The sequence below is a fragment of the Xyrauchen texanus genome, chromosome 33, assembly GCF_025860055.1.
Source record: "Xyrauchen texanus isolate HMW12.3.18 chromosome 33, RBS_HiC_50CHRs, whole genome shotgun sequence".
Classification (NCBI taxonomy): Eukaryota; Metazoa; Chordata; class Actinopteri; order Cypriniformes; family Catostomidae; genus Xyrauchen; species Xyrauchen texanus.
The window spans coordinates 3,630,466-3,658,366 of record NC_068308.1 but is presented as its reverse complement, the minus strand read 5'-3'; the positions used below and the strand labels follow the sequence as shown (position 1 = coordinate 3,658,366).

At 41.5% G+C, this 27,901-nt stretch overlaps 1 protein-coding gene across 1 annotated transcript; it reads right to left on the bottom strand.

The window, feature by feature from the left end:
- Positions 1 to 691: 691 nt before the first annotated feature.
- Positions 692 to 27,877, bottom strand: pkmyt1 (protein kinase, membrane associated tyrosine/threonine 1). The gene is made up of 8 exons (XM_052102305.1): positions 27,789 to 27,877; positions 25,628 to 26,122; positions 20,517 to 20,754; positions 10,201 to 10,498; positions 10,007 to 10,113; positions 6,012 to 6,184; positions 1,344 to 1,552; positions 692 to 1,243 (listed from the first exon to the last, which is right to left on the bottom strand). Exons 2-8 carry the CDS (start codon positions 25,997 to 25,999, stop codon positions 976 to 978), a joined length of 1,665 nt encoding a protein of 554 aa, XP_051958265.1. The 5' UTR covers positions 26,000 to 26,122; positions 27,789 to 27,877; the 3' UTR covers positions 692 to 975.
- Between the last annotated feature and the right edge of the window lie 24 nt (positions 27,878 to 27,901).

The following is a 27,901-nucleotide window of genomic DNA, read 5'->3' as shown; positions in this document are numbered from 1 at the left end:
GTTCTTTAGAAACGCAATAATTTTAGGCTCTTTTCCAGTGAAGATTTTCACCAGTTAGGTGATTTATAGAACATGTTATGCAGTAAATGCCTTGACTTATTATAACAAAGATGTTTATTTTTTACAAAAACATCTAATCTCATTATATAAGGCTTTTTGTAAAGTTGTCTCATTACAATGTATTAAATGTGTGTCTATTGTAAATTATACTATTTGGCATTGTATAATTTAAGTTATACTATCCCCCCTTTTTTTTTTTTAAAAAAAAGGGATAGTTCACCCAAAAATGAAAAGTCTCTCATCATTTATTCACCCTCATGCTATCCCAGATATGTTTGACTTTCTTTTTTCTTCTAAACATTTTTTTTTACAAGAATATCTCAGCACCTGCAGAAAGTGAAAGTGGATATTTATTAAGCTTTCTAAAAATCTTTAATAATAATAATAAAAAACATGTTTATACATTTAGATGGTTATTTTTGAAAGTTTGCTAGTTGCACAATTCTGTTTTTTAATCCTTTCAAAATCATTGAAGTATTTTCCCTTCATGTACTGCATTGTTAAAAAATATGTATAGCTCATGGAAGCTTAAAATATGACCATAAAACATTTTCAAATGTCTGGAAAATCTCATCTTTCATACATCCTTTTTATTGAGTAAGAAATGATTGAACCACAGGTTCACTGCAGATGAAAAGTACCAACATTTCACTAAATACTTACAAGCACAATTTAAAGAGTATATATCAGTATATATTTTTCTCTTAATGATATACATCAATCTGAAGTCTTCAGACATATAGCAAAGGATGACTAACTAGTGATACATAAAAAAATAAACCCAAAATCAGGTCTAAACATGCCTTTAAATGTTTGCCCACATAAATAGCTCATATCGAAAAAAAAAATGGCACCAAGACAAGGCAAACTAAACTGATATTAAATATTGAATCTCTATACAGCTAATGATGTATACTAGCACTCGTCGTCTAGTGTTGTCTCATCAAAGAGACTAAGCAAGTTCTTCGGCTCAAAGATGCTTTTATTGGCTGCTTCAGTGCGGATCCAGCTAGAGCTGCGGCTGTGTGGCGAGTCTGTGATGAGACTGTGATGAGAATTGTGGTGTATGGGACTCAGGCTACTGCTTGAGTGGATGCTGGAGGGAGTGTGTTTGGCACTGATGTGTGTGGGTGTGTGTGCCAGTGGAGTAGATGTGCTGCTCACAGATAACCTCGCTTGGACTCTGGAAAAACAACAGGAGAGATCACAACATGAATCAAAAACATCAAACACAACTAGGTTTTTACAATATATGAAGAAATTTAGTGTTCTGTGTGTTGTACCTGTGTGAGAAGGTTGGAGAGTGTTGGTGGTCTTCTGTTATGAACACACTGTGATGAGTGGGACTGTCGGAGTCAGAGTGAATGTTGCTCACATCAATGTCTCTGTCCCCTCTCTCTCTGGGAGGAGTGCAGGGGGGAGAGGAGGCGAAGAGAGGAATAAACGGCACATTGAGGGAGGATAGAAATCTCCAACCGGCCATCAGGAGGGACTGTGTGTGGAGAAACAGAAAACAATATCAGACGTACAAAGATATCAGAAAGGAACATAGAGAAATATCCTTAAAGCACTGTTTACATGCAGTAACACAACCAGAAGTTCATCTGCCTAGAAATGTAGTCCTACTTCAAAAGGATGATTCTGTACATTTTTGTACAGAATTAAACCAAGCACTTCAACAAAAATAAAAACATCCAATTTCTGACTTCCAAGTGCATTATGGTCAAAAAAATGTTGCTATCCAAACTCAGGGACTTTGCAAGCTGAATTGACATTTAATCATGTACAGGATATGACTTGCTGATTTCAACTATTTAATTTGTACTTGTTAAAATGCTAATTCAGCAATGCAGTTACTACTAGTCATTTATTACATTTGCACTAGTAAAAACATTTTATACTCATATCTGTAATTGCATTTTCGTTAGTATATAAAAAATGTGCATTTACATTAGTTGAAATCAAACTGTTGATATCAGGAATGGATATTTGTAATAGATACAATGTAATTTTTGATATCCAAAATGATAATTTTTACTAGTAAGAACTACATAACTGTGGTTTTGGAATTTTAACTAGTCAATTAATTATAGACATCTATTGTTTTTACTTATGCAAATGTAATTATGGATATATATATATATATATATATATATATATATATATATATATATATATATATATATATATATATATATATATATATAAAATGTGCACTTTCACTAGTAGTAATTCCGTTGTTGACTTCAAGAATTAGCATTTTAAAGGTGTTGTAAGCAATTTCAGCCATTCTACTTCCAGGAGACTGTTTACGCCATGTTTAATATGGAAATTATCACATGTAGCCTAAAGCATATATTTCAATCAAACAGTAACATCAATACACTCAAAAAAATTGTTTAGCCTATTTTTAAGATACAGATTTCAATTACATAACAAAATTCCAGCTAAATGAACTGTGTGTTGTATTTTGTTAATGATTACTTAATTGAATTTGATGGAATTATGTTATGAAATTGAAATGTGTAAATAAAAAAAATGCAACAGACTAACCTTTAGCAAAAGATGACACAATACCAGTGTTTGTGTAGTACCAAGCACTGACTTAATTCGGTCTCAGCGGGCTGTCAGACTGACACACGGCTGCTTTTAAATGCTAACACAATTATTTGAGCGTGTGCTCTGTTACTCCTTTTTCACTGAAATGCACAATTATTCAAATTAAAACCAAGTGTTTATTAAACCGCGAAATGCTGCAATCTTAAATTAAATGAGCTTTAAATGCATGTGTGAAGCACCGCTCATACACTGGGAACTCCACTGACATTGAGAATCATTCACGTTGTACAAGATAAAAAACAAAACAAAAACGGAGCACTAATCCAATTTGAAGCACATGTAGACTATATATTTATAAACTCAGCAAAAAAAGAAACGTCCTCTCACTTTCAACTGCTTTTATTTTCAGTCAAATTAACACATGTAAATATTTGAATGAACATAAAAATATTCAACAACTAAGACATAAACTGAACATGCTTCACAGACTTGTGACTAAGAGAAATGGAATAATGTGTAACAGTCAGTATCTGGTGTGGTCACCAGCTTCATTAAGTACTGCAGTGCATCTCCTCCTCATGGACTGCATCAGATTTGCCAGTTCTTGCTGTGAGATGTCCAACATGAGGGAGGAGGATGTCTTCCCTGTAACGCACACTGTTGAGTTTGCTTGCAATGACAACAAGCTCAGTCCAAACATGCTGTGACGCATCGTCCCAGACCATGACGGACCTCCACCTCCAAATCGATCCCCCTCCAGATTACAGGCCTCTGTGTAACGCTCATTCCTTCGACTATAAACGTGAGTCCGACCATCACCCCTGGTGAGATAAAACCAGGACTTGCCAGTGAAGAACACTTTTTGCCAGTCCTGTCTAGTCCAGCGAATGTGGGTTTGTGCCCATAGGAAACATTGTTGCTAGTGATGTCTGGTAAGGACCTGCCTTACAACAGGCCTACAAGCCCTCAGTCCAGCCTGTTGCGGACAGTCTGAGCATTGATGGAGGTATTGTGCGTTCCTGGTGTAACTCGAGCAGCTGTTGTTGCCATCCTGTACCAGTCCAGCAGGTGTGTTATTCAGATGTACTTATCCTGTGCAGATGTTGTTAAATGTGGTCTGCCACTGCGAAGACGATCAGCTGTCCTTCCTGTCTCCCTGTAGCACTGTCTTAGACATCTCACAGTACAGACATTGCAATTTATTGCCATGGCCACATCTGCAGTCCTCATGCCTCCATGCAGCATGCCAAGTCATGCAGATGAACCCTGGGCATCTTTCTTCTGGTGTTTTTCAGAGTCAGTAGAAAGGTCTCTTTAGTGTCCTCAGTTTTTATAACTGTGATCTTAATTGTCTACTGTCTGTAAGCTGTTAGTGTCTTAACAAAAAGTAATATTAGGGTCCTACTTGTGTATAATTAATTGAGAAACACTTGAAGAAAACATTAATTTATTTTAAATTACATTGAAATGTAACTTTAAATAGGCTAAAGGAATGTGTTCAAAAGCATGTTAACATATTAGCATATTTTTGCTGTGGTTTCAAAATTGGTATCGAGAATCATACAATTTCACTGGTATCGCTACGACTACTGAAACGTGGTATCAAGACATCACTACTGAACCCTCTTATCTGTTGTCCAATAAGAAACACATAGTTCTCTAAAACATGTTGAATTCAGTGTTTTAAAGCTCACCAATAACCATTCATTCCCTTTAAATCAAGCATCTAGATACAGAACTCACTTTTGCAGCCAAACAGAATATCTCGTGTATTTGATCGACTGCTGCTCTTGTTTTAGCATTCGGAGCGTAACATTTAGGTTTGCGGATCTTAAGTGTAGCTGCACGAGTAGCATGCAGCACAGAAGGAACATTATCTCGCGTTCATGGCCATGCGTCAAAGGGCTCAGAATAATTTCACAAGCATCGTGAAAATATTGAGATTCCGGGACCATTTGTGTCCCAGACCGGACTTTTCCAGGACAGATGGCCAAAAACCCGGGAACATCCCAGAAAATCCAGATGGGTGGCAACAATAGTCTAGAGCTGTCACAGAGACCGGTGAGATATCTTACAACACTTATTTGTTGGTCAAAAGAAGGATGTATAAATTATTTTCTGTGGAAATAATTGTTCAGTCAATGTTCAGTCATGATGCCAGTTTGGAGTCGAACCCTGATTTTTGGTTCCCTCAGAATTTTCCTATGGATTTTAGTAAACAGTACTTGAAGATACTTTGACGTTTTGTTCCACAACATAAATCATACAAACAGGCATACCTCTAAAGTGAATTCTGAACTACGTTTGTTAAAAACTAAATTTATGTTGCAAATGAGTTGTTACACAAGGATAACAAATACCACAAGCATGTGCGTGTACATCCATGACAAAACAGAAAACCATTGTAGTCCTTTTCTTGATATTGTAAGCAACATACTTTTTCTTTTAAACATGGCAGGTTCATGTTTTTAGAGGTATGACTGTGTGTAATTTATGTTGTAGAACAACATGTACAAGTATCTTCAAGTAATGTTTACTACAGACCTTAATTTACTCATAAATGCAAAACTGCCATTATTAAATCCCATGGGAAAATCCTGAGGGAACCCAATTCTCTTCTGTGTTTTTGGACAACAACTACAACATCTCCATTGACAGCATTTCTCTTCTCTCTTAGACACACACAGGGTTTCATTTGTTTACAAATTCCATTTTTTGCGTAAATGGAATTTTTAAATTTTTCTCAATTTTGTGTTTTACAGTTTAATTAAATTGTATTATCTTAAGCAAAAAGATTTTTAGAACGTTAATATACAATAATATAATGTATTTAATATATTTCTGTTGTAATATCCCACATCTAGTGTGTTTTGTTTTTGCAGAAAGCAGAATGAAGCTCTTTGAGTTATGCATGTATTTGACAACAGCTTCATAAACCTCAAGATAAGCAGTTCGTTTTATGGCTTGATTATTACACTGCAAAAGGCTGTGATTTAATTATATAAATATATACTGTAGTCTGCTTGTGCTGCATGCTTCAAGGTTAATGCGCCTGCTGCTCTCTGTCATCTACACACAGAGCATGTGATACTCCTGAGTTTTGTGGTGTATTAGAGGCCGGCTTCACAAATTCCCTTTGAATCACGCAGCACATGCAGATTTAGACTATTTAGTAATTCATATTAGCAATACCCTAACAATATTATATTTATTTAATGACATTTTATTAGAATTAATCATCACAATAGGATATTTCACGTTTTTAATTTGATTAATTGTGCATTAATTTACGGTGTCAAATTCTGTGACGTTACGCATTTGTTTTGTTAATTTTGCGATTCTGTAGTTATTTTCCACTGAAATCATAGGGCCCTGTGTGATGCCATGCTTACTTGACAGAAGTGGAATAGGGACAGGAAGCTCTCGATGGCGCAGAGAGACAGCTGTCGTCTCCACTTGTGTTTGCACACTGAGGGCAGTGAAAGCAGCTGCTGTGCCGTGACTCTGTCGCAGGGCTCTGGGGTCAGCATGAGCCGTAGTACATACTGCAAGTCTGCTGACAGTGCTGAAACACACACACACACACACACACACACACACACACACACCTTTACTCTTGACAGCTTTAAAGGTGACCAAAAAGTTTTTGGGTCAACAATAAATTAGGATGTCTGAAATTATAATAAGCAGAAATCTTTATAAAATATGTTTTAACTTTTAAATGCATAACTTAGTTGTTTAGTGACCCCAGGATCTCATCCCAGCACCTTCACCTCATCCAGTTTTTAGAGTTATGCCCCTAACTTTCTCTTATAAATTGTGTTACAATAAAAAAAAAGCAAAAATTGCCACTGGTTGGACGCTAGGTGGTACTATGGGGTAAATTCCGTTAAGCAGGTTTAGGGTTAATCCAAAACAATAAAGCAAGACACCTTGGTTTCAAAAATGAACTTTATTTTTTATTAATTTTAACTAAAAATTCAAATGAAACTGAAAAAAAGAAAAAAAAGAAAATTGGCAGTTAAAATGTGTTTTTTTTTTTTTTTTGAAAGATGGCTTTAACAGTTGTGAAAGGCAACATCTCTCTGGCGAAGAACCTCCTCCATCTGTGCATTCTCTACCGGTCGGGTATTTTGTTGTCCAGGAATATACATCATGAGTGTGAATACATTTTTGTTCCCTCCTACACAAGATATGCACAATGAGCCACGTGATAAGATGCGTGGATTGACTGTCATCACTCCGCATACTCTCTTCTCAAATAATACAATTATTAACACTCTGATCAATATTTTAGGTCCATTTATTAAGCATGAGACGATATATCGAATTTCGATATACTACTGCACTTTTTTCTACACTGTTTACAGGGTTCACAAGGTCCTTGAAGCACTTAAATTTTGCTTTTAGTAATGTTCACTGGAATACCTGTAAATCGCCTTGTTTTAATGAAAACTACTTGAGATTAAAGCGGATTGTTTCCTCTGTGTAATGTGTGTCCATCAAAGATGAGGCTACTCCACTCTTAATATCCTATCAGTTCTTTACTGTCAGATAAAATACATTTTTGATATCATTTTAAAATTAATTTTAATCTCACACAGCATGTATGCGCTAAAGAAACTGAGAATCTCGTTGATGTTCGCTGAAATTAAACACTGAAAGCCGCTCGCTGAACTCTTAAACAGAGTAATTTTTTGTACGCATTTCAAACAGTGATAGCTCATATCATTATTATATAAACCATTTCATGATATAATATTAAAGGTGCAGTATGTAACAATTTTCATGTAATATTCGCCTTTTGCTTTGACAATGTGTGAACGTCTTGTAACGCAACTTAAAAAATTTGCCCTTCCTGGACTTCCTAGGTTGCCTATTAAAGCCTGTAGACTGATATAAATGTGAAGGGAGCGGGTCTGTTTTGCCGGGAAAATCCAAAGAATGTGAGTATGTACGCTCTCAAAGAGCCTTGCCTCAGTGCTTCTCTTCTGCTATTCAACAGCGACAACAAACAGTGTGCAATACTAGGTAACATTATCTTAGAGATGGAATCCAGCAAACGGCCGGCTCCCAGCACAACACCGACTCCAACACAAACTCTGAGTAACCCAAAAAAACAACATTTAAAATGTATTTACTGAATCCAGTCTGGCTAAGCGGGAATGTGATCATGGTCGAGCGTAAACTAGAGTGAACATCAGCAGGGCACTAGATTCCTGGAGGGACCTTCGTTTGGTTTTGCGGATCAAAACAGACCCTGAATTGCCATTCTTCTTATCGGACAGGTAATATTACATAACAGCAAAGCATGTGAAATATAGTGCTATAAGAATTGATCTGTGTCATTTTAGCTAAACTACAATAACACATGAAATGAGCAGGTTTTCATCAATGACGTCTTCACCAAGGAGGTACATTGCTGTATTCATCTTTCCCTCAATCCTGACTAGTCTCCCAGTTCCTGCCACTGAAAAACATCCCCACAGCATGATGCTGCCACCACCATGCTTCACTGTAGTGATGGTATTGAGAACAAAGAGGTACAGAGAAACGCTGGAGCTCTGTCAGAGTGACCAACAGGTTCTTGGTCACCTCCCTGACTTATGCCCTTCTCTCCCGATCGCTCAGTTTGGCCGGGTGGCCAGCTCTAGGAAGAGTCCTGGTGGTTCCAAACTTCTTCCATTTATGGATGATGGAGGTCACTGTGCTCATTGGGACCTTCAATGCTGCAGAAATGTTTCTGTACCCTTCCCCAGATCTGTGCCTCGATACAATCCTGTCTCGGAGGTCTACAGACAATTCCTTGGACTTCATGGCTTGGTTTGTGCTCTTACATGCACTGTTAACTGTGGGACCTTATATAGACAGGTGTGTGCCTTTCCAAATCATGTCCAATAACTGATATTACCACAGGTGGACTCCAATCAAGTTGTAGAAACATCTCAAGGATGATCAGTGGAAACAGGATACACCTGAGCACAATTTTGAGTGTCATGGCAAAGGCTGTGAATGTACATCGTTTTTTATTTTTAATAAATTTGCAAAGATTTCAAACAAACTTCTTTCACGTTGTCATTATGGGGTACTGTTTGTAGAATTTTGAGGAAAATAATGAATTTAATAAATTTTGGAATAAGGCAACATAACAAAATGTGGAAAAAGTGAAATGCTGAGAATACTTTCCGGATGCATTTTTGTCTTTTTCATTTTGGTTGTTCGATCATTCTGTCTGTGTTGATGTCAATGGCATAAATTATGCCAAAGGTGTGTATTTTTGGGGGAATTTTAATATTTCAACCTCAGTTCCTATAATACATCTATAATACACTGTGTACACAAAATAGTTACACGCATGACCTTCAGGACAAAAATGTCTCCATTGAAACCCATTAAAACTGCAATAATTGATCCCAGTGCCAATAAAGCATAAACTCATGAATTCTATGATATCATGCTTTCATTCCAGATCCCTGCCTTCAAAATGTGCATTTTTAATATTTCCACCCGATGGCGCCATTTGTCTCATGTTTAGCATTTGGAGCAAATACATGCTTTTCCCCTATTTTCTGTTTGCTGTATTATAGAGCACTGCAGGCCAATTCAATAAATGATGCAGCTAAAATTGTGTGGGTGTGTTGATATGGATGTCAGAGTGTGTTTTTTTATGTGCGTATTGAGAAATTTGTGTGTGTGTGTAAAAAACATGCATTACGTGGCATTATATAAACAAACTGGCATTTAAAGGTTTAAAATCCTGAATATGAATGAATATTTTGTAGTTATGATCAGGACTGATGTTGGTTAAAAAAAAAAACACAAAATAATTGAAAGTGGAAAATAATATTAATAATAATAATAATATTTTTATGGCAGTTTTTGACATGGATATATTTGTCCTCGAAGGACCTCTGAGTAACTTTTTTTGTATTGCTGCACAGGGGTTAAAGGACTTTATTTTGATAAGAAATTTTGATTAGCATTTTGCTCAATCATTGTAAAAAAATAAAATAATATTTTGTCATTTAAGTGTCATTATATCGAATCATGAACCTCATATTATGTATCGAACCGGATCGTGAGATAACCATATCGTCTCATCCCTACAATTTATTTATTTGCTAAGCCACTGTGTAATAAGGATAATGTCTGGGTTAAGTTTGCCATAATGATATAATAATAATAATGTATATAATAATGACTTTATATTATCCCTTAAATATTACTATGCTGTGTTATATGGCATTCATTTTGCAATAAAAATAAGTAAATAAATATGTTTTGAGTGTAATTTACTTGCTTTTCATTCTAACCCTAACCCTAACATATTGAGATATATACTGAATATTATAAGGTTAAAAATACTTAAGTTGTGATTGTACTGTACCATTGGTGAATTCAGCTGGTAAGTGTCCCTGTCTGAGCTGCTGCCATCCATCTCCTCCTTTAGGAACCTCAATGTTACAAGCCAACTCCAGAATAGACACTCCCAAACTAACAGACAACAAAAAGACATCCATTCATCTGATTCAGTGGCGTAACATACATTTGACATGACAATCAAGTCTAGCTTTGACTAACCTGAAGATGTCTGCGGCTGACCCATACTCTCCTCTGAGTAGCTCTGGGGCCATGTATCTGGGGTCTCCTTCCTGTAAATCCTCCTGCTCTCTCCCCGTTTCTTTCTCTATCTCTATCCCTTGTGTTTGGGCATCTGTGGAAAGCTTGAGCAACAAGCCAAAGTCTCCAAGTTTGAGGCGTCCAGACTTGGTGAGGAAAACGTTTGCTGGTTTGATGTCCAGGTGGGCAAACCCTTGAGTGTGCAGGTGCTCGAGTGCTGAGAGCATGTCGCACAGGTATGTCCAGGCACACGCCTCACCTGATACAAAACAAAACATACTCTCACCTTTAGTAATGAACACCTGCAAGCTGGGATTGCATGTCTTGAGCAAATTTAAAAAAGCCCATTGTTGATTGTTGGCCATTACCCCAATTTCACTCATGTTAACACCATCACCAACATTATTACCAGCTTATTCAATGTGTGCAAGTGTTGGGAGTATACACTAATGATTTCACACAGTTTTCTTGCATTATCAGCGTTTTTGAATAAGCTTATTTTTGGTAGTTATCAGGGCATTGTGTGCATGTAAACATAGTTTCATGCTGTAAAGCCCCCAGTGAGCAAATCAAAGCTGACTGTGGCAAGGACAAAAACAACTAAACCCAGACAAGGTGATCAGGACCCCAACATTATCCTTATTACAGAGTTTCCGCTAGAAAAAAATGGTTACGGACATTTTGATGATATGCCGGTCAAATATATCGCCTCTTAATTAGTCAAGTTGAGGAAAACTGGAGGCAGTCTATGTAACTTAAAAAATGACATAATCAGGCCGTATAGAATGCAACATATTATTATTAGCTTAACTTTCAAATAGACGAAAAAAAAAACATGAACGTCCGATTGGCGTCAATCAACGCCAATTGTTTTTTACTGTGGTTTCACACACATTCACTTTTTGAAACATTGAGGCACGGATGTACCTAATACAAATAAATAAAACATCTCCAGTTAACTAGCAGATCATTCATTTAGTCCGTTATTAAATAAGAGATCTAGCGCTGAAATCGTATCGGTTACCTAACGTAACCTCGGTTCTCTCTAGATGAGGGAACGAGTATTGCGTAAGCTAGCTTACGCTATGGGAAAGATTCATCTTTTCAGAGATATTGAAGCCAAAAAATTATCCTTAATTTTTGTATCCATTGTCAACGCAGTGCGGCAGCTGCAGACCTTGAGCGGGCTAGCTAGCGAGCTCATAGGTTGCTCTGCGGCAACTGCTGCAGCCTATAGACGAGCTTGGGCTAACTCGCGATCCAATGAGAGGCGTCCGCGGCTCACTGCATCAAAGCCCGCCAAAATGGGCGTGACTAGAGTGCATATAAGCGTAGTTCGTGAGGCTGGAACCCTGGTTTTCATTGACTGAAGCGAAAAGTCGCCGTGGCGCGAAGCACGGCCGGCTACGCAATACTCGCTCCTCATCTAGAGAGAACCGAGGTTACGTTAGGTAACCGATACGTTCTCTTACGAGAGGCTCTCTCAGTATTGTGTAAGCTAGCTTACGCTACGGGAACCCATTGTCAACGCCGTGCGCGCCAAGCATCCACTGTATGAGCCCCAGGGAATTAAGGGGGACCCGGGGAGCCCTTATGAGTGGAGAAATAATATTTGGCCGGCAAGAATGCGGGTCATTGATTGTGTAATACATAAGCACATAGTGGGAAAGGAACAACAGAGCGGCGGTGCCGGTCTGTGTGGAATGTGTCCCATCAGTGCAGCTCACCAGGGGAGCTGTAGCGTATTAAACCGCTAGTAGTTTTGCCTGCAGAGCGGGCACTTCCATATTGTAAAATCTGACAAAGGTGGAGGGGGAAGTCCATCCCGCTACCACACATATGTCGTGAATGGAAATCCCGCTGGACCATGCCCACGAGGATGCCATGCCTCTAGTGGAGTGAGCCCTAATGCCCAACGGGCATGGCAGGTCTTTTGACGCGTATGCAGTAGCAATAGCGTCCACTATCCATCTAGATAATGTCTGTTTCGAGGCGGCGAGACCTTTGGTGCGCCCTCCGAACGTAACGAAAAGCTGCTCGGAGCGTCTGAAAGCGGCGGAGCGCGCAGTATACAATCTCAGTGCTCTGACCGGGAAAAGGAGATTGGCGTCGCGTTCGCTATCGGGTGCTGGCAGCGCCGATAGGGAAATGACCTGTGCTCTGAAAGGAGTACCGATCACCTTGGGAACATAGCCGTGTCTAGGCTTTAAAATGACCTTGGAGTCACTTGGTCCAAACTCAAGACACGCAGCGCTGACAGACAGCGCGTGAAGGTCTCCCACACGTTTGACTGATGACACGGCAGTCAGAAAAACGGTTTTGAGTGAAAGGTATTTCAAATCCACGGATTGAAGTGGTTCGAAAGGGGGCTTTCATAGTTTCGAGAACTATAGAAAGATCCCAGATAGGAACCGATGGGGGCGCGGGGTTCATCCTTCTAGCTCCCCTGAGGAAGCGGATGACCAGCTCGCTTTTACCCCATGACTGGCCGTGCAGGGGTTCAGCGAACGCCGCAACGGCCGCCACATACACTTTGAGCGTGGATGGGGATCTGCCCTTATCCAGCAGCTCTTGTAGAAATACGAGCAGCGTACGTACACCCCACATGTCCGCGGGTCCAGGTCTCGGTCGGTGCACCATTTTGAGAACACAGACCATTTTGACGCATAGAGTCTTCTCGTGGAAGGGGCTCTAGCGTGTATGATGGTGTTTATTACTCCTTCTGGCAGAGCGACGGGTAGTCATTGATCACCCACGCATGCAGCGCCCAGCGCTCTGGGTGGGGATGCCAGATTGTGCCGCGAGCTTGAGAGGAAATCTGCTCTCACTGGGATGGGCCACGGCGCTGTCAGTGACAGCTGTGTAAGCTCCGGGAACCATGTCTGATTCTCCCAACGCGGGGCTATGAGGAGCACCGAGTGACGCGTTTCCCTGATCCTCTGCATTACCTGTGGCAATAGCGAGACGGGAGGGAAGACGTAAAGCGGGCATCTGGGCCATTCCTGGGCCATTCCTGGGCCAGCGCGTCCTCGCTTTTCGAGAAAAATATTGGGCAGTGAGAGTTCTCTTTGGACGCAAAGAGGTCTATCTCTGCTCTGCCGAATAGGTGCCATAACGTCTGGACTGTTTGAGCGTGCAGGGACCATTCCCCTGGGGGAATATTGTCTCTGGACAGTCTATCCGGGCCGTCGTTCAGGTGGCCTGGCACGTGCGTCGCCCTCAGCGAGCGCAGGTGGCACTGGGACCAACTCAGTATGCGTTTCATCAGATGGAAGAGGTTCCTGGATCTGACACCGCCCTGACGGTTTAGGTAGGATACCACAGATCTGTTGTCCGAACGGACCAGGACGTGGTGACCCTGAATGACCGCGAGAAAGCGCACGAGCGCGTACTCAACCGCTATCATTTCCAGACAATTTATGTGAAGGAGCTTTTCCTGAACTGACCATAGGCCGAAAACCGGAGAGCCCTCGCAGACCGCGCCCCAACCCGTGTTGGACGCGTCTGTCGAGATGACTTTTCGGCGAGATACAGCTCCCATTGTCACTCCCCGCTGATACCATTCGGCCACTGTCCAGGGCTGCAGAGCTGAAATACAGGTCTGAGTCACCTTGATGGGCTGGCGGCCTGTGGCCCAAGCCCGGCGAGACGCCGGGTGTTTAGCCAATGCTGAAGCGGGCGATGTGCAGTAAACCCTGCTGAAGTACTGCTGCGGCTGAGGCCATGTAGCCTAGCACTCTCTGAAATTTCTTCAGAGGTGTGAGGCTGTTCATCTGAAATGACGCTGCTAGTCGCTGCACACGGCGCGCGCTGTGTAGATAAGCGAGCCGTCATTGCCACTGAGTCTAGTTCTATTCCAAGGAAGGAAATTGCCTGACTGGGCTGTAGTGAGCTCTTGGTCCAATTGACTGCAAGGCCCAAACTGTTCAGATGACTGAGGAGAACTGTCCTGTGAGACAGAAGCTCCGTATGTGATTGTGCCAAAATCAGCCAATCGTCCAAATAGTTCAGAATTCGCGAAACCCTGACTCCGCAGGGGTGCGAGCGCCGCGTCCATGCACTTCGTGAAAGTACGGGGTGCTTAGGACAGGCCGAACGGAAGGACGGTGTATTGATAAACCTGGCCGTCGAAGGCGAATCTCAAGAATGGCCTGTGACAGGGATTTATCTGAATCTGAAAGTATGCATTTTTTCAGATCGAGAGAAATAAACCAGTCCCCCTGGTGCACATGCGCGAGGAGTTTCCTGATTGTAAGCATTTTGAACGGTCTTTTTGCAAGCGCTTTGTTCAAAACCCTGAGATCTAATATGGGTCTGAGGCCGCCGTCTTTCTTGGGGACAAGAAAATAACGGCTGTAAAACCCAGACTCGCTCAGGGGAGGCGGCACTCTCTCTATGGCCCTTTTGCACAGAAGGTTTGCTATTTCTGAACGAAGCATGCACGCTGCTTCCGTGTTCACAGTAGTTTCGAGCCGAGCTCTGAAGCAAGGAGGACGGCGATCGAACTGTAGCAAATAGCCCTGTTTTATTGTGCTTAACACCCATTCGGATATCCCTGGAATATCTTCCCACGCTTTGAAGCGTAATGTTAGAGGGTGAATGGCCAAATCTTTTGGGTGATTGCCGCACACAGCGCGCTGAACAGAATGTGTGAGCGCGCTTACTGTGCTTATGCTGGACTGCTCGCAGACAGCATGGACAGGCTGTTCTGTGAGTGACTTCCCGATTGATTTGAATGGGGAAAGAGTCACGTCTGTTAAGTGATGCGCAAGCATAGCCACGGGGCATGGGACTTACATACAGAGAAGTGTTTGCTGGCCGTGTGATAGAGCGGCCAGAGAATGGGCGCGCGCACGGATTCGTGGGTGCGTTTATTAACCCTAACACTCGAGCGGGTCGTAACCGCTTTATGTGAGTGTGCTCTGATAGGGACTGTGTGTAGGGGTGAACACTGGATTGTGGGCACATTTTCTACACATAAGGCTTTATTTTGGGTCGCCGTGGAAACGGCGTTTGAGTGCAGGCAAGCGGGTAATATCACCGGCTTGTTGGCTGCTGAATCCACCACTGCAGTAGCCTGAGAGAAGGGGACTGACAGGGGGCGTACGGGACTTACATACAGCTGGCCGTGTGACAGAGCGGGCAGAGGAGGGGCACGTGCACGGGCTCGTGGGCGCGTTTATTAACTCTAACACTCGAGCGGGTCGTAACCGCTTATGTGAGTGTGCTCTGATAGGGACACGGGATGTGTAATGCTTGTGTGTAGGGGTGAGCACTGGATTGTGGGCACATTTTCTACACATAAGGCATGTTTACTCTTTACAAGATTTCTTTGGGTCGCCGTGAAAACGGCGTTTGAGTGCAGGCAAACGGGTAGTATCACCGGCTTGTTGGCTGCTGAATCCACCACTGCAGTAGCCTGAGAGAAGGGGACCGACAGGGGGCGAAGCTTTGACGGTGGTCCGGCCGTGGCGGGACTGAGCCGTCGTTTTCTCAACAACGCTAGGAGGACTTCGGTTGCTCAGGTTTCAGTACAATCTTAGGCCGAGGCCCGCGGGGGGCAGCGGTCTGCGGCGGCGGCTGTCTGAGCGCGATCGAGGGCGGCCGCCCTGTCGACGCTGAGAAGTCTGGCTTGTTGAGCTGGGCGCTGTGAAGAGGCTCGTGCAGGAGGCTGGTCACGTGGGCGGCCTGCAGAGGAGCTAGCCCGACGAGGCAGAAAGAGATTCATGGCTTGGGCTTCGAGAAACGGTCAACAATGCCACTCACCGCGGAACCGAAGAGACCGGACAGAGAGAGCGGCGCGTAGTGCGTTCAGCTTCTCCCATGTCGGCTAGTCAGATCTGAAACAGCCTCTGTCTGTAAGACGGCCATGGAATGCAGAGCAGATATGGCTTGGCCGGCGGCGGTATAGGCGCGGCCAACACAGGCGGAAGTAGTTCTGCAGGCCTTAGACGGGAGCACCAGCTTAGACCGGCATCTCGCGGAGGGCGGGCAAAGGTGCGGCGTAGAGTCTGTTGGGAGCCTGCTCAGGGGGCGGTGACCACTCGAGCCCGAGGCGGTCGACGGCCTGTGTGAGGAGGCGCGTTAGTTCCCCTTCGACTCCGGCGCGGGTCCTGCTGGATTCCTGGGCCGAGGAGGAGGCGTGTGAGCCTGACCACTCCTCGCTGTCCGAAGCCATGATGGAACAGCCCTTATCCTCCGCTTCTTCATCCGAGATGGCAGCAGAGCAGCCGCCGGCGGCAACTGCGCCTCCCGGTGGGCGGGAGGGTGAAGGCGATGCTCGAGGGAGGGGCTCCGGCGAGGCAATCGCTTCTACCACTGGTTCCGGCAGCCTTTGAGAGCGGCGCTTTTACTGCGCGGCTGAATGGAAGGCGGCGCGGCGGCTCGGTCCAGAACGCCGAGTCGAGCCCGCAGGGTCGACATCGGAAGCTCCTCGCAGAGATTGCATCCGCCTTCAGCGAGGGCGAGCTCTGCATGCCCCAGTCCCAGGCAGAGAGCGCAGATGACGTGGCGGTCTCCGGTGCTGAGAGGGGCGCGCATGAGGCGCAAGTGGAGCGAGGCATCTTTAAAAAGACGCTCGTACTCTTTTGTGAAGTTCATAAGAACTAGCTTGCTTTAAAAGGATACGTCGCCGGATGGCGTAGCTCGCAGGACGGCTGAAGGTGGCGAAGACGGCCGGCTTCTTCGAGCGCTGTCCACGCTTGCTTGATGCCCCTCGAACGGCGACGCGGCTTCCAGTTCAGAGATGCGAAGAGCTTCGCTGAAGAGATGAAAATCAGGGTTCCAGCCTACTGAACTACGCTTATATGCACTCTAGTCACGCCCATTTTGGCGGGCTTTGATGCAGTGAGCGGGGACGCCTCTCATTGGATGCGAGTTCAGCCCAAGCTCATCTATAGGCTGCAGCAGTTGCCGCGAGAGCAACCTATGAGCTCGCTAGCTAGCCCGCTCAAGGTCTGCAGCTGCCGCACTGCGTTGACAATGGATACAAAAATTAAGGATAATTTTTTGGCTTCAATATCTCAGAAAAAATGAATCTTTCCCGTAGCGTAAGCTAGCTTACGCAATACGAGAGAACCTCTCGTAAGAGAACTGTTGTTTTTGAAATCAAGCTGAGCGCTCGTGTCCGCTGCTATCAGTTGCATGGACGACGCGCTGCGCGAGTTGCGCAATCTTCACTAGGACGCGCGTTTCAACCTATCGCCGTTGTGGAGACTCTCTATTAATTCCGGTGAAATCACAAAATAAAATGCACACAAACGTGTCCCTGCTTGATATAGACTGTAACCATGCACTGATGAACATAGGCTATTCAGTTTTGATGATAGAGAAAAAAACTGCACGAATGCGCGGATTAGAAGCACTGATCTATCTATAATGAGATGTTCCTGATTCACCATCGTCTGGCCTCTGAAAAAAGCTTTTAAAGCTAGTCTGCCTGGGCCTGGCCATATTTGAAACGTCTCACTCAATCGTTCGTTGTTTAGGTCTATATTGCAGCCGTTTTAGGTGTGCGCTTTATTTGAAATGCAGCATGCGATGTTGTTTCATAACTTTCAAACGATAGAGCCTGTTCCTTTATAACATAGCAAGTGTATTTTTGCTTTATACATTTTAGGCTTATTCTCAAATTCAGATTGTGTTAGGGGGACGGGATTATTAGGCAATTTTAATCGGACAATTTGACCGGAGAGATTTAATTTTGTCGGACATTTAATTTTTTTACCGGCCAATGTCCGGTAATTACCGGACAACGGAAACCCTGCCTTATTACACAGCTGGTTAGCAAATAAATTAATGGGCATAAAGAAAATCCTGAGATCAGAGCATGATTAGGTGAAATTCATGGTCATTGAGCAAAAGAAAATTTCTCTAAGACCACTGAAACACTGTATCATCAGCCTCATGTGTGTTTTGAGGAAGTGTAATACACTACAGATCAGAGTAGCGCACACATGAGACATACGACACTCGTAAACATCTAAAGAGAGCGTGAAGGGTAGGTTGAGTTGAAAACAGACTTCGAAAGAACTTATGATTTGGTCTATCATCCGTAGACACGCCTTTAATGTAAACTTTCCTGTCCTATAATTTCTGCTTGCCAGGTCTATAATATTGCAGGTGGTTATGCTTAATTAACTGTGAGTGTCAGAAACCGTGATTTAATAAGATTCATTGTGTATCCTTGAGGAGCACGCATTGAACTGGACACCTAAAATAGCCAGGAGTTGAGTGTTTGTTTATAAACCTTAATTTAATCTACAGTGGCAAGAAAAGGTATGTTAACCATTTGTAATTACCTGCATTCATGTATAAATTTGTCTTAAAATCTGGTTTGATCTTCATCTAAGTTACAATAATAAACTAACACAATCTGATTGAACTAATAACACACAAATTATTGTATGGTTCTTGTACATATTGAATACATTACTCATTCACAGTGTAGGTTGGAAAAAGTATGTGAACCCCTAAGCTAATGACGTTAACAAAAGCTAATTAGAGCTAAGATTCATCAAATCTTGCATCCAACTAATGAAATGAGATTGGAGGTGTGGTTTAGAGCAACACTGACTTATAAAAAGCATTCAAACATTTTGAGTTGAGCTATTCACAAGAAACATCTGCTGATGTGGACCATGCCTCGAAAAAAGACATCTCATAAGACCTACGATCAAGACTTGTTGCTTTGCATAAAGCTGGAAAGGGTTACAAAGTTATCTCCAAGAGCTCAGATATTCATCTGTCCACAGTTAGACAAACTGTCTATAAAAGTAGATGATTTGGTACTGTGGCTACTCTCCCTAGAAGTGGCTGTCCAGCCAAGATAACTCAAAGAGCACACTGAGAATGCTCAATGAGGTAAACAAAGAACCCTTGCGTGACAACTAAAGAATTGAAGGAACCATTGGAACTGGTTAACATCTGTTCATGTGTCTACTACACAGAAAACTTTAAACAGGCATGGTGTCCATTGCTATGTGCCTGAAGTTTGCCAAAGACAACCTTGACACTCCACAATGCTACAGGTAAAATGTTTTGAGGACTGATGAAACTAAAGTTGAATTGTTTGGGAAGAACATGGAGAAAAACATATGTCATAAAAAGGGCACAGCATACAAACATGAAAATATCATCCCATAGTGAAGTACGGTGGAGGGAGCATCATGATTTGGGGCTGCTTTGCTGCTTCGGGGCCTGGACCACTTGCCATCATCAAGGGAAAAATGTATCCACAAGTTTATCAAGATATCCTACAGGATAATATCAGGGTGGCTGTGTGCCAGCTGAAGCTCAGTAGAAGTTGGGTGATGCAGCAGGAACATTGAAGTAAATCCACTAAATTCCTGCAGAATGGCTTCTAAAAAAAAGAAAATTCATCTTTTGGAGTGGTTCAATCAGATTCCAGAATGTAACCTAATAGAGATTATGTAGAATGGCCTCAAGAGTGACGTTCACACCAGACATCCTAAGAATATGGCTGAGCTGAAGCAGTTCTGGAGGAAGAATGGACCAAAATTCCTTCTGAACGTTGTGCAGGTCTAATCTATGCCTACTAGAAATGCTTGGTTGAGGTTATTGCAGCCAAAGGAGGATCCACCATTAAATACAAGGGTTCACTTACTTTTTCCACAGCACTGTTCCACAGCATCCCGGAGCGGGTGGGTGGTTTTAATGCCGTATCTCCGGATCCCAGTGGGCTAGAGAGGTGGAGCAGGTGTCGTTGGAAAGGTCCCGGCGAGCCCCGTCGAAAGAGACCGGCCATGACCCGAGTTCGGTCAGGGAGAGAGGTCGAGCGGAAGGGGCGATTCTTCCCGGGGCAGTGTCTCCGCGCCCGGGTGGACTAGAGAGGCGGGGCCAGTGTCATCGGAAAGGTCTTGGGCAACCCTTTCGAAAGAGTTCGGTTCTGTTCGGGAGAGAGAGAGAGGTCGGGCGGCATCAGCGTTTATTCCCGGGGCCATGTATCCACGCCCGGGGTGATGTGTTGGGATGTGTTCAATAAAGACATTAAAGGTTATAGTTGTTTGTGTGTTGTTAGCTTAAGCACATTGTGTTTGTCTAGTGCCTTTGATCACATTTTATGACCAATTACCAGCTAATTCCAATTGGTTCACATACCTTTTCTTGCCACTGTATAGTAATAATAATAATTTCTAATTCAAAAACACAGCTACTCTTTCAAGTATTGCATTATCAAAAAGATACATTTTCTAATGAAAATTATATAAAGCTGTGTTTGTTTTGCTGATCGATGAGAGGGTTCTCTTTGTGTGTACCAGTGTGTGAAGGCTGTTCTTCAGCGTATAGCAGTAGACTGGTGCAGCAGAGTTCAGTCTGAATGTACAGGTGACCGGCCTCCTCCCAGGCAGCAATGAAGCCCAGCACATGAGGGTGAGAATGCAATCCTTCATGATTACGAGCTTCATTTATGCTCCTGGCTCGCTCACCTTCACCACGGAAACGCTGCACTGAACGCTTGACAGCATACTGGCAGCCATCAGCAAGACTCTCCACCTGACAGACAGTTAAAAAATAAAGATGACAGAACTATAAGGGCCATGCATTTTTGCATTCAAAAATTGCTGAAACAAATGGAACAGAATGCAGGTTTCACGAGACACATTTTTGTGTTTTATAGCTTCCTGTGGTCTTGACAATATCACGTTCCACTGCAGCACTTAACGGGTCAAATTGACCCAGCCGTTAAAGGGATGGTTCACCCAAAAATTTAAATTCTCTCATAATTTACCCTCATGCCATCCCAGATATGTATGACTTACTTTCTTCTTCTGAACAAAAAAAATATATTTTTAGGAGACTATCTCAGCTCTGTAAGTCCTCACAATGCAAATGAATGGTGGCCAGAACTTTGAAGGTTCAAAAAGTACATAAAGGCTGCATAAAAAAAAAAGACTAAAATATTGATCTGTTTCTCAACCACACCAATCATTTCACTTCTGAAGATATGGATTTAATCACTTGATTTGAGTGGATTACTTTTATGCTGCCTTTATGTGCTTTTTGGACCTTAAAAGTTCTCTCCGCCCTTCACTTGCATTGTGAGGACCTACGGAGCTGAGATATTCTTCTAAAAATCTTTATTTGTGTTCTACAGAAGAAAGTCATACACATCTTGGATGGTATGAGGTTGAGTAAATGATGAGTTTTCCCTCCAATAGTTGTTTTATCATCAACAATTTCACAAACACATTTGTTCCTATCATGGTGGGGGTATTCCATTGACAACCATTGTATTTATTTTACACTACTGATTTTAATTTCTATTGTTTTCTAGAAGTTCTTGGCCCTGGTTATATTTTGGTAATGTTTTGACACTGCAGTACAATTTTTCAATACAAATTTCTAGCCAAAACATTGAAGTCAAGTTGATGAAAATCTTTATTAAAGTCTACAATGCATCAAATTGACTCAGGGGCCACAGAGGGTTAACTTAATCTTTAAAGCATGGCTTAAAGATGTGATGTCTAAGATGTATTTATAGCCCATGTTTACATTGAAAAACAATATACAAACAGCATAGATAAAGACTTTGTGAGAACAGCCCCATAGTGTATTAATTCATGAACTTATGCTTAATTCCATTATTTTAAAGGAATATTTTGCAAAAAAATACCCACAAACAAATGCACGTTAACTAATTAACTACACATAGATACAGTGGTTACGGTGTAGCCTAACATTCACCTCTTCAAAAATGTAACCACGTGTTGCATCGACACAACTGATGTGATTGGTCTGTTTTGTAACCAGAGACTATCACCCCCCAGGATAATAAAAAGATATCTGATGTGGCGTTGCATTTTCTCCAAGATTATTTTAAAATCTATGCATCATATCCACTGATCAGTGCTCATGTCACATTTTGTTTGGACTCGTTCGTTTTTCGGAAACATCTGCGATTTCTTTATTCTGTTTATTTCATGAAGTTACAAGCGAAAACGTGACAAAAGTCACGTTTACAACTTCTGTGTTTTTCTCTGGGCTTTTACCTGTTGTATATATATTTGATTTCAGCATAAAAAAAATATTTGTTGTATTCTACTTGAGACCTTTACGATCTGTATGTTTTGATCTTATGTTTGACAGTATGGTTTACAGTAATCAGGGGTATTAGGGGCAGTGGTGGCTCAGCGGTTAAGGCTCTGGGTTACTGATCAGAAGGTCGTGGGTTCAAGCCCCAACACCACCAAGACACCACTGTTGGGCCCTTGAGCAAGGCCCTTGAACCTATCTGCTCCAGGGGTGCCGTATCATGGCTGACCCTGCACTCTGACCCCAGCTTAGCTGGGATATGTGAAAAATAAATAATTTCACCATGTATATGCAGAAATGTATGTATAATGTGTGACAATTGGTCAAATTAAATTAAATAAATTAATTAAATTAATTAATTAAATTAAATCAATCATGATTTATGAGTTATGAAAACATAATACTTCTAATTTGTAAGCCAATTAAAAAGCACCTGTTAAGAGTTAGTTATATTATCTATATGCATAGTAAGCTTTAAAATGACACCCATATTGTTTTAGTCACATGTGCAACTCTACCTCCTGCAGCAAAGCACCCCCACAACATGAAGATGCCACCCCCATGCTTCAAGGTGGGGATGGTGTTCTTCGGTTTGCAAGCCTCACCATTTTCCCTCCAAACATAACGATGGTTATTGTGGCTAAACAATTAAACTTTTGTTTCAACAGACCTTATCTTAAAAAAGACCTCATGTGCACTAGCAAACTGTAGTCTGACTTTTTTTTATAGTTGTTTTGGAGCATTGGCTTCTTCCTTGCTGAGCAGCCTTTCAGGTTATGTCGATATAGGACTCGTTTTACTGTGGATATTCAGTGCATTTGGAAAGTATTCACAGCGCTTCACTTTTTCCACATTTTGTTACGTTCAGCCTTATTCCAAAATGGATTCAATTCATTATTTTTCTCAAAATTCTACAAACAATACCCCATAATGACAATGTGAACGAAGTTTGTTTGAAATCTTTGCAAATCTGTACAAATGTATTTTTTTTTTTTTTTTTTTAAATCACATGTACATAAGTATTCACAGCCTTTGCTCAATACTATGTTGAATCACCTTTGGCACCAATTAAAGCCTCAAGTCTTTTGTGTATAATGCTACAAGCATGGCACACATATTTTTGGGCAGTTTCTCCCATTCTTCTTTGCAGGACCTCTCAAGCTCCATCAGGTTGGATGGGGAGCATCGGTGCACAGCCATTTTCAGATCTCTCCAGAGATGTTCATTCGGGTTAAAGTCTGGGCTCTGGCTGGGCCACTCACAGAGTTGTCCTGTAGCCACTCCTTTGTTATCTTGGCTGTGTGCTTAGGGTCATTGTCCTGTTGGAAGATGAACCTTTGCCCCAGTCTGAGGTCCAGAGTGCTCTGGAGCAGGTTTTCATCAAGGATGTCTCTGTACATTGCTGCATTCATCTTTCCCTCGATCCTGACTAGTCTCCTAGTTCCTGACGCTGAAAAACATCCCCACAGCATAATGCTGCCACCACCATGCGTCACTGTAGGGATGGTATTGTCATGTGCCTTTTACTGAGGAGTGCTGCAGAGATGGTTGTTCTTCTGGAAGGTTCTCCTCTCTCCACAGAGAAATGCTGGAGCTCTGTCAGAGTGACCATCTTGGTCACCTCCATGACTTCCCATGATCACCCTTCTCCCACGATCACTCCTTATATAGACAGGTGTGTGCTTTTCCAAATCATGTCCAATAACTGATTTTACCACAGGTGGACTCCAATCAAGTTGGAGAAACATCTCAAGGATGATCAGTGGAAACAGGATACACCTGAGCACAATTTTGAGTGTCATGGCAAAGGCTGTGAATACTTTAGTACATGTGATTTTTTATTTTTAATAAATTTGCAAAGATTTCAAACAAACTTCTTTCATGTTGTCATTATGGGGTATTGTGTGTAGAATTTGAAGGAAAATAATGAATTTATACAGTTTTGGAATAAGGCTGTAACATAACAAATGTGGAAAAACTGAAGCGCTGAGAATACTTTCCGGATGCACTGCAGATACTTGTCTACCTGTTTCCTCCAGCATCTTCACAAAGTCCTTTGCAGTTGTTCTGGGATTAATTTGCACTTTTCGCACCAAACTACGTTCATCTTTAGGAGACAGAATGCGTCTCCTTCCTGAGCAGTATGATGGCTGCGTGGTCCCATGATGTTTATAGTTGCGTACTATTGTTTGTACAGATGAACGTGGTACCTTCAGGCATTTGGAAATTGCTCCATGGATGAACCAGACTTGTGGAGGTCCACAATCTTTTTTCTGAGGTCTTGGCTCATTTCTTTAGATTTTCCCATGATATCAAGCAAAGATGCACTGAGTTTGAAGGTAGGCCTTAAAATACATCCACAGGTACACCTCCAGTTCAGTACATCTCCAATCAGAAGCTAACTGGCTACTTGCCTAAAGGCTTGACATCATTTTCTGGAATTTTCCTAGCTGCTTAAAGGCACAGTTAACTTAGTGTATGTAAACTTCTTACACACTGGAATTGTGATAGTCAATTAAAAGTGAAATAATCTGTCCGTAAACAATAGTTGGAAAAATGGCTCATGTCATGCACAAAGTATATGTCCTAAATGACTTGCCAAAACTATAGATTGCTAATATTAAATCTGTGGAGTGGTTAAAAAAAAAGTTTTCAACCCAAGTGTATGTAAACTTCTGACTTCAACTGTACATACTTTGATAAACTCATTTTTAATGCTACAATAATTTAATAAATACTTTTTAATCCAAAAATTGCATTTTCCTTTATTCATAAATATTAGTTATTTTAGAAAATTAAGGCCTATTCTCTCAATATATAAATACTAGCACTTGGCTGTGAACTCACAGAATGACAAAGACACACTAATGCAGAACTATAAAGGAAAACCACCGCAGTGCCTACTAAATGGACCCTACGGCGTAAGTTCCCTGCAGAAGTATAAATCAGCCTTTTAGTGTCCCACAGAAGAAAGCCATATGTTTTTGGAATGACATGAGGGTGAGTAAATTATGACATTATTATTGTATTATGACATATATAATTATGAATGTTTATTTTTGGGTGAACTATTCTTTTAAGAATTTTTTATTTAAATTATTTTTAAAATAATTAATTTTTAAATATAATGAGTAAAAAAAAACAAAAAACAAATTAGATACAATAATCCACTCTCTGATTGTATGCTGCACATTTTAGCAATTAATATAGTGGGTCTTCCATGCAAACACAAAATTCACATACTGTGCACAGTAATTATAGTACATTGCAAACTGTAGAAACTGTGCATTATTTTAGCACGCTATTTCAAACATAGCCTTCTGGCATGTCTCACCTTGAACACTTCACCAAAGGAGCCTCGTCCAATAAGGCCCAGGTTGATAAAACACTGGCTGAAGAATGGCTGCGGTCGACATGGGTCATACACAGAGCGAGGAGGGGGAGACTCTATAAGAGAGTGTGACAGGGGCGTCCAGGGGGCAGGGCGGTGGGCAAACACCCGACTGACTGGGGGGCATCCTTTAGATGGGGGCCGCGGTGGTGAAGAAAAAGAGAGCGGTCGGGGCGGGGACAGTGAGGATGATGATGTGGAGGAAGAGAAGGGCTGTCTGCGTTTCTTCAGGGAGAAGGACTGCTGGGCGTGATAGAAGTGGGCAGGCAGGGGAAGGGGGGTGCTGACCACTGATGTCTGATGAGAAACCGACATAGGAAAGATAGTCGGTTCTTCTAACGGAAATGCCGATTCAACAAACTTCCAGATTATATTTTAGATTAAGCAGTTGTGAAAGTTGGTTGAACATCCAGAGGCTCCACATCAATATCCACAAACCTATAACAGAACAAGAGACGTGTTACATGTTCAACATAAAATATACGGAGATAACAATATTATGTGTTAGCAATTAATGTGTAAATCTAACCATGTATATCGATCTACTAAGTGTGGAAGTACCACTGTACAGTGATTTTCACACTCTGATGTATAACATAATAGTCCAGGGTATCTGAAAAATACTTTGTGTACATTTCCATAATTATGCTACAACCATTGTGACATGTTTAAAATATTGTATTATAAATGGTGATGCCACAAGAAAAAAACATGATATATGACTATGGCACTAGAAAATATGTCAGTTCTCACATTACCCCGATGCATATGTTACACTGATGCCATCTGTTCCAATGTATACTACGGTTTTAGCATGGTACCATGTCAAAAAACAAACAAACAGATTTTGCTGTTTTGGGAGGATACTGGTACTTTATTTCACCAAAGTGGCATTGAACTGATCACAAAGTATGATCAGGACATTATTGATGAAAAACAAAACAAAAAACAGCACCATCACTATTTGAAAAAAAGTCATTTTTTATAAAATCTAGACAGGCCCCATTTCCAGCAGGCATCACTCCAACATCTTATCCTTGAGTAATCATGCTAAATTGCTAATTTGGTACTAGAAAATCACTTGCCATTAAATCAAACACAGAGCTTTACAGTTTCATGTACAACAGTAAAGAGAAGACTCAGGGGTGTAGGCCTTATGAGAACAATTGCACAGAAAAAGACACTTTTGAAACAGAAAAACTAAAAGAAAAGGTTAAAGTGGACAAAGAAACACAGACATTGGACAACAGATAATTGGAAAAGAGTGTGATCTTAACCCCATTGAGCTTTTGTGGGATCAGCTAGACTGTAAGGTGTGTAAGAAGTGCCCGACAAGACAGACTATGGTAAGTGCTACAGGAAACGTGGGGTATAATGTCACCTGAGAATCTGGACAAACTGACAGCTAGAATGTCAATGATTTGCAAAGCTGTCATTTCTGCATGTGGAGGACTTTTTTGAAGAGAAATCTTGTAAGGAGTTTAAGTTCTGAATTTTCCCCCTAAATTGTAATATAAATTTTTCACGTTATTAATCTCCTCACTATACATTGTGATCAGTTGAATGCCACTTTGGTGAATAAAAGTACCAATTTCTTTCCATAAGAGCAAAATCTGTACATTATTCCAAACTTTTGGCTGCCAGTGTATATATATGGACATATAATAATACCGTGGTGACAAGTCTAAAGCCCATCTACGATGACTGCCATAATAATGATCATAATCATGGTATTTTCAAGGAAAATGTCGAAAAAACATGGTAATACACTGGTAGACCTAACTCGTGTAGCGTTAATATGTAAAATAATAATTAAACCACATAGACAACCAGTTCATTCAGGAGAATATTTTAAATGTCTAAAAGTCTAAACATTTACAACCTTTACTTCTTCACAGATAGATAATACAACTCAGTCGACAGCAGCCTAACACTTGTTCTCAGATATTATATATTAACTTGTGAGGTTGTTATGAGGTAAAAAAAAAATATAATATGATAAATACATGAACAAATCTGACACGCCTTCAATGAGATCTTCCGCCACAAACATTCAAATAACTCTTAAAAAACACTACAGTCCGTTATATTGTTTTATACCTACATTAAATTTCGCTCCTGCTCATTGAGATATAACTGTATATTCATCGCTCCATTTGTTGTTATTAATATGATTCACGATGTCTCGCGCCACATACTTTCAAACGCTTCATACAC

Bases quoted from the DNA above. Each gene is read 5' to 3' on its own strand.
- pkmyt1 (XM_052102305.1), bottom strand. From the start codon at position 25,999: ATGTCGGTTTCTCATCAGACATCAGTGGTCAGCACCCCCCTTCCCCTG. The intron at 6,185-10,006 runs GTACAGTACAAT...TGTGTGTTTCAG, and splicing joins ACCAGCTGAATTCACCAATG to CACTGTCAGCAGACTTGCAG. The intron at 1,244-1,343 runs GTACAACACACA...TTGTTTTTCCAG, and splicing joins TCTCCAACCTTCTCACACAG to AGTCCAAGCGAGGTTATCTG.